At 38.9% G+C, this 11041-nt stretch overlaps 1 protein-coding gene across 1 annotated transcript in view; it reads right to left on the bottom strand.

Annotated features, from left to right (window-relative positions):
* Positions 1–11041, bottom strand: part of ARNTL2 (aryl hydrocarbon receptor nuclear translocator-like 2) — a 65021-nt gene that overhangs the window by 32689 nt on the left and 21291 nt on the right. Inside the window, exons 5-8 of the mRNA XM_010856015.1 lie at positions 8491–8570; positions 6671–6763; positions 3781–3898; positions 2883–3026 (exon numbers count right to left, since the gene is read on the bottom strand). Of these exons, the coding sequence (XP_010854317.1) occupies positions 2883–3026; positions 3781–3898; positions 6671–6763; positions 8491–8570 (435 nt within the window). The remainder of the gene's footprint in view (positions 1–2882; positions 3027–3780; positions 3899–6670; positions 6764–8490; positions 8571–11041) is intronic.

The following is an 11041-nucleotide window of genomic DNA, read 5'->3' as shown; positions in this document are numbered from 1 at the left end:
GGCCTCCTCTTTGTGTGTGTACCCCTGGTGTCTCCTCCTCTTCTTATGATGACACCAGCCACATCGGATTAGGCCCCCACTCTTATGATCCTTATGGCAGAAAGTGAAGAGGAACTAAAGAGCCTCTTGATGAAAGTGAAAGGAGAGTGGAAAAGCTGGCCTAAAACTCAACATTCAGAAAATGAAGATCATGGCATCCAGTCCCATCACTTCATGGTAAATAGAGGGGGAAAAAGTAGAAACAGTGGCAGATTTTATTTTCTTGGGCTCCAAAATCACTGTGGACAGTGACTGCAGTCATGAAATTAAAATATGCTTGCTCCTTGGAAGGAAAGCTATGACAAACCTAGACAGCATATTAAAAACCAGAGATATCACTTTTCAGACAAAGGTCCATATAGTCAAGGCTATGGTTTTTCAGTAGTCATGTATGGATGTGAGAGTTGGACCATGAAGAAGGCTGAGTGCCTGAATTGATGCTTTTGAGTTGTGGTGCTGGAGAAGACTCTTGAGAGTCCCTTGGACAGCAAGGAGATCAAACCAGTCAATCCTAAAGGAGATCAACTCTGAATATAAATTGGAAGGATTGATGTGGAAGCTGAAGCTCCAATCCTTTGGCCTGATAGGAAGAGCTGATTCATGGGAAAAGACCCTGATCCTGGGAAAGAATAAGGGTAGCAGGAGAAGATGGTTGGATAGTATCTCCGACTCAATGGATGTGAGTTTGAGCAAACTCCGGGAGATAGTGAAGGACAGGGAAGCCTGGGGTGTTGCAGTCCAGGGAATCAGAAACAGCTGAGCGACTGAATAGCTTATGATCTCTGCTGCTGCTGCTGCTAAGGCACTTCAGTCCGACTCTGTGTGACCCCATAGACGGCAGCCCATCAGGCTCCTCTGTCCCTGGGATTCTCCAGGCAAGAACACTAGAGTGGGTTGCCATTTCCTTCTCCAGGGGCTCTTCCAAATCTAGGGATCCAACCCTCATCTCCTGCATTGGCAGGTGGATTCTTTACTCCTGAGGTACTAGGGAAGCCCTATTGTCAATGACTAACTGTGTATATTCAGTCATGTGCTGTCCTAGAATTTGACAAAAACTGAAATGAAAATTCAAGGTGAAAGATAGGACAAGCCTAGACAAGGCAGAATCCTACCACCAATTTGTGACTTGTAGTTCCATTTTTCAAGATAAATTGTAATATGCCAATTTACTAAACATACATTTATTTTCCGCAAAGCCCAGATTCCTTTGGTTCCCACGGCAGAGCCTTTTCAGAAATACTTACGAGAATTACCATAGAGAAAATGATCCAAGTTGTTTGCTGTCTTGGTCAGCTGGGCCCCCCATAATAAGTACTACAGGCTGAGTGGCTTAAACAACAGACATTTATCTCCTCACAGTTCTGGAACCTGGAGTTCTGAGATCAGGACGGCAGCATAGTTGACTTCTGGCTTGCAGACAGCTATCATCTCACTGTGCGCTCACAGACTACAAATCTTCTGGGCTCCCCTCTTAGAAGGGTGCTAAATATAGCATGAGGGCCCCACCCTCATGACTTCACCTAAATCTAATTATATCTCAAAGGTCCTATCCAAATAATACCACATTGGGCTTCAACATATGAATTTTAGGGACACAATTCCATGTGCGCATGCGTGCTAGGTCACTTCAGTTATGTCTGACTCTTTGCTACCCTATGGACTGTAGCCCACCATGCTCTGCTGTCCATGGGATTCTCCAGGCAAGAATACTGGAGTAGGTTACCATTTCCTACTCCAGAGGGTCTTCCTGACCCGGAGACTGAACCCCCATCTCCTGCATTACTGGCAAATTCTTTACTACTGAGCCACCTGAGAAGCCCAGAGAATGGTTCTCAAAAAGAATAGACAGGTTGAAAATTAACCTTGTGGGACTGCAAGGTTTAGAAGCAAAGAGTAAAATTCTAGGCCAGGGGGTAAGATCCAGTTTTACAGAAGTTAAATGGTTATACTGGGCACTAGCCATGCACCATGACAAAGAGATGACTGAAATATTAGTACTGAATAAGTACATGTGGAAAATCTGCTTTCCTCAGAAGGAGAGATAAACTAATTTGGCAATCCTTAAAAGACTTAGAAACCTGGCTAGTGTTAGCCTCTACTCAAGTTACAACTTGCATCAAACATCAAAGAGATTTCAGCTGTGTTGAGGTGGTTGCACTGGCCGCCATGTTTTCTCTCATATGGACTGCTGTGTAGATTAGGTGATTCATTTATAACTGGATCTATTCAACATGGAATTGATTCACCAGAGCCATAATTATTGGATAAATAAATGCTTTTGACCTCAGTATTTCCCTTGACCATTCAGTTCAGTTCAGTCGCTCAGTCGTGTGACTCTTTGCGACCCCATGGACTGCAGCATGCCAGGCCTCCCTGTCCATCACCAACTCCTGGAGTTTACCCAAACTCATGTCCATTGAGTCAGTGATGCCATCCAACCATCTCATCCTCTGTCATCCCCTTCTCCCACCTTCAATCTTTTGCAGCATCAGGGTCTTTTCCAGTGAGTCAGCTCTTTGCATCAGGTGGCCAAAGTATTGGAGTTTCAGCGTCAACATCAGTCCTTCTAATGAACATTCAGGACTGATTTCCTTTAGGATGGACTTATTGGATCTCCTTGCAGTCCAAAGGACTCTTAAGAGTCTTCTCTAACACCACAGTTCAAAAGCATCAATTCTTCAGTGCTCAGCTTTCTTTAAAGTCCAACTCTCAGATCCATACATGACTACTGGAAAAACCATAGCCTACCTTGACCATACAACTTATTTTTTTATGTAGAAAATATTAGGACATTAATTTTACATCCATGCCTCAAATCACTTGATATTTCAAAAAGATGATACCTTTCTTTTTTGAGTTGGGTAAGTATTCATGTTCTTCTTTGACAGAGATTTTGCAGCTCTTGATTCGACAGAAAAAAGATCGTCTTGAGCCAGAATACACATGACTCTTACTTGTGTGGAAATTACTGTGAACTTGCAAAGCAGCTTTCATGGTGCAAGGAGGCAAGAGAATAGGAAGAAAATGTTTTCAAATAAATTTAAAATGTATTTCCTCATGTGTTCTGGTCATCTATGGTTATTGACACCATTGTACAGCAAACCCCAAAGTGAAACACACCAAAAAATATATTATAATCACTTGCAATTTATCTTTATATTTTTCCCCAGGGGGGCAGATAGTAAAAATAACTTAAATGAAATAAAAGTTACATTTAAAAACTTAACTAAAATAGTATCAGTGGCATAAAACATCATTATTTTATATGATAAACAATTATTAGGCAATAAGCAGTTTCAGAGAAAAGAAGTATTTCTGGAAAAGACAGAGAATATGTATACTTCCCAAGAACAATTATACAAGGTCTTTCACATTGAGAAGACCTAACATATTTGAGAAAGAGAATTGTTATCCCTTAGCAAACAACTAAATAATAAAAAAACTCCAGCAATTTTTTTATCCCAAGTAACACTTTCCAATAAAGATTTTATTAGCATATGAAAGCTAGAGAATATGAAGTAATCACATTTTCCCAAAAGCATCTTCATATATTTGCTTTTATACATGAATTTTCTATATAGCGATATTTTTAAAACTGAGGTTGATGATTATAAAGTTATTAAATAATTCTCCCCTTGATAAAACTATAATTAGCTAACTTTTCAAAAAACTATATTGCTGTACTTTTAAGTAAGAATTATATCTCCATAAAATGATAAGAAGGCTGAAATGAGTACTTACCTTTGGCATCTATTAGCTTCTCTCTGGGTGAAATATCAGAGGAAGAAAGTTGTTCCTTTACTTTGGAAACATCTTTTGGATGTAAGAAGTCAAATAAGCTTTGTCCAATCAAACTAGCCTATTTATAAGGTAGAAGTTCATTTAAAATCAGTATCATGTTATTTCTATGTTTCCTCAAACAAACAAATGATACTGTTTCTTTGGTTAAAGTGGCTTTTTCTTAAGCTTGGATACATCAACTACACTGAGTGAAGTTACCTTAGTGTTAAAAGCAGAGCAAAACTTGCAGACAAAAAAAAGTACATAGACACAGACCCATAATTGGATACACACAAACCACATACACATACCTAATAACTAACCTTTTATTTAAACTTAATCATTGGTAAAAGTGGTAAAGAAAAAAAGAGTGGGCTTCCTGGGTAGCTCAGTTGGTAAAGAATCCACCTGCAATGCAGGAGACCCCAGTTTGATTCCTGGGTCAGGAAGATCTGCTGGAGAAGGGATAGGCTACCCACTCCAGTATTCTTGTACTTTCCTTGTGGCTCAGCTGGTAAAGAATTCACTTGCAATGAGGGAGACCTGGATTTGATCCCTGGGTTGGGAAGATCCCCTGGAAAAGGGAAAGGCTACCCACTCCAGTATTCTGGCCTGGAGAATTCCATGGACTGTATAGGCCATGGGATCACAATGAGTCAGACACTTTTCACTTTCACTTTCATTGGTAAAAGTAAAAACATTATATTACAGAATAATATAAAAGACACAGAATACCTATGATCTCATGATGTGACTCAGAAATTTACCATACTGCCTTAAAAAATTACCATACTATTGATAAACCAAACCCAACTTGGTACACCTCCTTCCTACTTGGCATTTCACTTCTCCCCACATGCAGAGCATTCCTTGGCCCATGACTTTGTTTGCATGGTCTCATCACCTGGAAATCACTATCTCTTCTCTATAAATTCAGTTCCCTGGCCAAGCTAGCCAATTGCCTTTTACTCCCTAACTTCCAAGATTCCCTCTCCAAACCTGAAATGTCTTCCTCCTCCTCTCTGCTCTAAACTAGCAGACATTCTACTTCACATGTGAAGCCCACAGTGATTACTCTCTTCTGAATTTATTACCCAAGTAGACATTCCAATGGGAGGTAGAACAAATGGACCAGCTGGTCCAAGTGGCCTGGAGTGCTTGGCAGTTAGATCAGTATAGTTCAGTCACTCAGTCATGTCCAACTCTTTGAGACCCCAGAGACTACAGCACACCAGGCTTCCCTGTCCATCACCAACTCCTGGAGCATGCTCAAACTCGTGTGCATTGAGTCGGTGATGCCATCCAACCATCTCATCCTCTGTTGTCCCCTTCTCCTCCTGCCTTCAGTCTTTCCCAGCATCAGGTCTTTTTCTTCACATCAGGTGGCCAAAGTATTGGAGTTTCAGCTTCAGCATCAGTCCTTCCAATGAATATTCAGGACTGATTTCCTTTAGGATGGAATGGTTGGATCTCCTTGCAATCAAGAGTCTTCTCCAACATCACAGCTCAAAAACATCAGTTATTCAGTGCTCAGCTTTCTTGATAATCCAACTCTCACATCCATACATGACTACTAGAAAAACAATAGACTGATGTATAAATCAGATTGCTAGTTTCTTTCTTCTTTTTTTTTTAAGGCAGTTAGCTAGCTCTACTTAAAAAAAAAAAGCTAGCAATCTGATTTATACTTCAGTCTATTGTGTGATTGGCTAATATAAGTCTAAGCCCAGAACTCTGCTTCAGAGCAAATTAGTTTTTTTTAAATTGATGTATAGTTGATTTACAATGTTGTATCAGTCTCTGCTATACAGACAGATCAGATTTCTGAAGCTGAAAAGCTGAGGACAAGACCCTATACCACAGGGATCCCAAGTCTTCCTGAGCAGTGAGTGAGTCTCATGGTCTCTGAAATGCAAAGTCAGTGTCCAGTGGGACCGGACTCTTTGTCACTAATTTGGAACTTAAGAGCTATCTTCAGTTGTCAAGTATCTTGGTGTGTACCTATGTGAGTGATGTTCTCTATTTCTAATTAGAAAATATAATAATCAAATCAGCTGCATGATTCCTTCGGTCTTCACTCCTTTTGTATGTATGTTCCTACTATCTATTTCTTTTATTTAACTTATTATCTATGAATGCCTTCCATCTCTCCATATTTTCAAGTTTTGGGGAGAATATAGGCTGAGATTGATGAGAGTTATTTATGATCAAAGCTGTTATCTTTATATTATCTTATCTTATATTACATATTATAATATATACATATTATATTATATTATTGTATTATATTTCTGTTTTAAAGGAGACCACATGTACTAGTTTATTCTCTCTGTTGGTTTCAATCCTATAGTTTTTGAGTAACTAGTTTAAATTAAATGGTGTTCAAAAATGAGACAAACCAATCACAGTGCTGGTTAAATAAAGGGTGTATTTCAGAATTTGTTGCCAGAGCCTACAGCCAAAGCTGTTTCACAATGCACATAGCTTAATAAATATTAATGCTCTCTCCTGGAGGAAACAGGCAAGGGTGACTAATATTTTTCCAACACTCAAATATGATATCTTATTTAATGTGTTTATATCCTGAAAAACAGGTATAATCATGATTTCCATTTTTTACATAGGAGGAAGCTGAGGTTCAAGAAAATGAAATAACTTGCTTAAGGAAGTAAACACTCCTGCCAGTAACAAAAATTCATACTTTTTCCACATATCTTCCCATCTCTCTTGAAATTCTAACTCAGCAGAACCCAATCCCACAACCCAGGGGGAAGAAAGAGTTAAGAAGCTTCAATATATGTGTTATTTAAAAAAAATAAACATAATAAGAAATATCTTCAGTTTTGGATACCTGATCATAATTAAGTATTCTGGAGACCGATTTAGAAACGAAGAGAATTTTTCCTCTTTCACATCCAACCACAAATAGGAAGCCTTCTGCAGTCTAGGATTTAAAAATATAATACAAGGTGAATACTTTAAAAGATCTTGAGGGAAACGTGGTTCACTGATTTATGTAGTTATAGACATTAGATTTATTTTGCTCTTCTTGATGTATTAACTTATCCACAGTTTAAATTCTAACGAGCATTGTAAACAATTCAAAACCAAGTTAATTGGATTGTTAATGGGTAGAGTTTCTTTTGAAGGTGATGATAATGTTCTAAAATTGCATTGTGGGAGTTTCCTGGTGGTCCAGTGGCTAAGAGTCCATGCTTCCAATGCAGAGGGCCCAGGTTTGATCCCTAGTCTGGGAACTAGATCCCACATGCCACAAGTAAGACTTTTCACGCCTCAACTAAAGATTACATGTACCACAGCTAAGACCCGGTGCAGCCAAATAAATAAATATTTACAATTTTTCTTTAAAAATGATAAAAGAGTTGCATTGTGATTATGATTGCATAACTGTGAATATACTAAAAACCATATGGTATGTAAATAATCTCAAAAAAAGGAGTTAAACAAAAAATAAAAGATCTTCTGTCTCTCTCATACATATACATTCAGATTTTGAGAAAATTACTGTAGCAATAAAACTAAAGAGTGGTCGTAAGAGCTAGTAAAGTTAATTTTAAGAAATTTTCTCATTATATAAAAAGATTGATAACATCAAGTTGAACTCCAGTCGAAACTAATGTTTTTCATCTGGAAAGTCCAGGCATGCAATATTAAATTGAAATATTTCATAATATAAAAATTACCTGTGTCAAGTTCTATACTCATATAGAAACTCTGTAAACATATCAAAACACATCCATAACAGTTGCCTGTGGATGTGTTGAGATGGAAGGACTGTGCAGACTGGGATAAAGGAAGCATCAGGAATACTATATTTGAATTCAGCTGTTCAGATAAAAAAGGGGCTCTTAAAAAAATTCAAGGACAAATGTAAATAAAATCTTTCTGTTTAGTCATACAAAGGCATAAAGCCTAGTAGTAACAGCACAAGATCAAGACACATATTGCCTCCTGGGGGCAGAATAAGCCAATGACATGCTCATATTTTCCACATCAAATAAACCTCTAGACCAATGAATCTGATGCATTTGAAATGATGATGACAGAAATGGCAAAGCATTAACTAAAAATTCATTCAGTAAGCAGTGGCTGGCTCTGCAGAGGACAGGATCCTGAAGGAATTGAGTACAAGATAGATGGCTTTGAAGGAGGGGGTAATAGAGGGGCACAGAGCTTACAGTGTGCGAGGTGAGCATGTCAGGAAGCATAAGGAGCTTAGCGCTGAAGACTAGCTATGCTCTCTCTTTGGAATATGCCCATCCTCTGCCTCTACATTCATTAGCTCAAACTAACAAGACACGAGCTCCCCTGGTGCCTCAGATGGTAAAGAATCCGCCTGCAATGAGGGAGATCTGGGTTCCATCCCTGCATTGGGAAGATTCCCTGGAGGAGGGAATGGCAACCCACTCCAGTATTCTTGCCTGGAGAATTCCTTGGACAGAGGAGCCTGGCGGGCTATGGTCCAGGAGGTTGCAAAGAGTCGGATACAATGGTTACTTGTGATAACTTAAATTTTTATCTTAAAGGAAATTTGACATAATATATATTCCTGTACATTTACAATAGGAAGTGAACTGAAGAAAATCTTCCTCCTATTCAGACAAAAATGAAAGGACAATACAACTTAGACAAGCATATCTCTTTACTTACCTTAAGAATTAAGTGTCTGAGCTCATTATCATGAATGAATGAAGGTCTGTAATTATTTCCTGGGTAACAACTTGTCATACCTAAAAATAAAGAAGTCATATAGTTAACTGAAAATCAAGTAGAGATGGAAATATAGTAGATGCTCAGTGAATATTAGCAATTCTGGGGCTGCTATTGGTAATGACAAGGATGATGGTATTTTCTTTTCTAGCATAGTCTAAGATCTCTTCTATAATTATTCTCTTTCTTTTTTGATACTCGATTACAATTTCCTGCTTTCAGATAAGTTCTTAGAGCTACTTATTCCTTTATACACAAATGTACAGATAGTAAAAGCTGTATATTGAAAAGAGATAAAAATGCAATATATTATCTATAACATTATAATAACACACAACAATATTCAAGACTCTGGTTATTTTATAATCTCTTAGCTTCCTAAAACTGATCATATGGTGATCTAGTGGTTAAGGGAATCTGCCTTGCAATGCAGGAGATGTGGGTTCAGTTCCTGGTTGGGGAACTAAGATCCCATATGCCTTGGAGCAACTAAGCCCACTTATGTGCTGCAACTACTGAAGCCTGAATGCTTGGAGTCTGTGTGCCACAACTAGAGAGTCCAAGCACAATACCAAAAGAGTGCACATGAGGTAACAAAGATCCCGCATGCCACAACTAAGACCAGAGGTAGTCAAATAAGTAATAAAAAATACTCCTTTCAAAAAAAAAAAAACCACCTGATCATATGAATTATCCTGAATAGGAAGATTATTGAATTCTAAGCAAATTTTATGGGTTCATAGGATTTTCTATATGAACCTTTAAAGACCATATGGAGACTTCTGACAGTATACAAAATGTATAAAGTATAAATGAAATCATTCATTTCAAGCCCTTTCACAGAGTTCATCATGTTGAAAGGAAAGTCTCAAAAGCAACCAGAAGAGCTTGGAAAAGGGTAAGGAATGATCAGATCAGTTCAGTTAAGTTCAGTTGCTCAGTAGTGTCTGACTCTTTGCGACCCCAGAGACTGCAGCACACCAGGCTTCCCTGTCCATCACCAACTCCCAGAGCTTGCTCAAACTCATGTCCATTGAGTCGGTGATGCCATCCAACCATCTCGTCTTCTGTTGCCCCTTCTCCTGCCTTCAATCTTTCCCAGCATCAGGGTCTTTTCCAATGAGTCAGTTCTTCACATCTGGTGGGCAAAGTATTGGAGTTTCAGCTTCAACATCAGTCTTTTCAATGAATATTGAGGACTGATTTCCTTTAGGATCGACTGGTTTGATCTCCTTATAGTCCAAGGGGCTCTCAAGAGTCTTCTCCAACACCACAGTTCAAAAACATCAATTCTATGGCACTCAACTTTCTTTATAATCTTTTATAATTTTCTTATAATCTTTCTTTATAATCTTTTTTTCCAGTAGCTGGAAAAACCATAGCTTTGACTAGACAGACCTTTGTTGGCCAAGTAATGTCTCTGCTTTTTAAAATGCTGTCTAGGTTTGTCATAGAGCAAGGAGCAAGAGCCTTTTAATTTCATGGCTGCAGTCACCATCTGCAGTGATTTTGGAGCCCCAAAAAATAAAGTCTCACGGTTTCTATTGTTTCCCCATCTATTTGCCATGAAGTGATGGGACTGGATGCCATGATCTTAGTTTAGTGAATGTTGAGTTTTAAGCCAGTTTTCTCACTCTCCTCTTTCACTTTCATCAAGAGGCTCTTCAGTTCCTCTTCATTTTCTGCCATAAGGGTGGTGTCATCTGTGTATCTGAGGTTATTGATATTTCTCCCAGCAATCTTGATTCCAGCTTGTGCTACATCCAGCGAGATGATCAGGTCAAACCTAGGTAAAAGTTTGACCTGAGAGAAGTAAAGGAAGAACTAAAAGTAATATGTTTGTCTTGAGGACATCCACCAAGTCTTACAGGGAAAGCCCTCCATGGCCACAAGGGGGCGCAGAGGACTGTTCACCCAGCCCAGGTAACTCTAAGCAAGGGTGATTCAAAAGTAAATCAAATTTCCCTTCCTTAGGCTTCCCAGTTTCCCTAAACAGCAACCCCTCCTAGGGACTTCAAAGAAAGATGTTTTTGCAAAAAAAAAAAAAAAAGATGGGGGTAACACTCTGATACAGGCTAACCATTAACTGGCCTTTGGATGAATTTACAGCCCAAACTCACCAATTACCTGGAGCTTCCCCGGTAGCTCAGATGGTAAGAAAGTGCCTGTAATGCAGGAGAAGCAGGTTTGAGCCCTGGGTTGACAAGATCCCCCTGGAGAAGGAAATGGCAACCCACTCCAATATTCTTGCCTGGGAAACCCATGAACTGAGGAGCCTGGTGGGCTATAGTCCATGAGGTTGCAAAGAGTTGGACACAACTTAGCCACTAAATCATCAACACCAATTACCTAAGTGGTGGGGAAAGAACAAAACCAGAAAATAAAAAATCCTCATGGAATGATTTGGTAAATTCTTCTCAGATTGGCAGCATCCTTACAAGGCCTGACATAAGCAAAAGAAAGCTCTTTTGGAATCTACCTTCTAGGTAGC

This window comes from Bison bison, unplaced genomic scaffold (genome assembly GCF_000754665.1).
Source record: "Bison bison bison isolate TAMUID 2011002044 unplaced genomic scaffold, Bison_UMD1.0 scf7180017864370, whole genome shotgun sequence".
In the NCBI taxonomy this organism is placed as follows: Eukaryota; Metazoa; Chordata; class Mammalia; order Artiodactyla; family Bovidae; genus Bison; species Bison bison.
The sequence above is the reverse complement of the archived record's forward strand: the minus strand, read 5'-3'. Positions and strand labels throughout refer to the sequence as shown.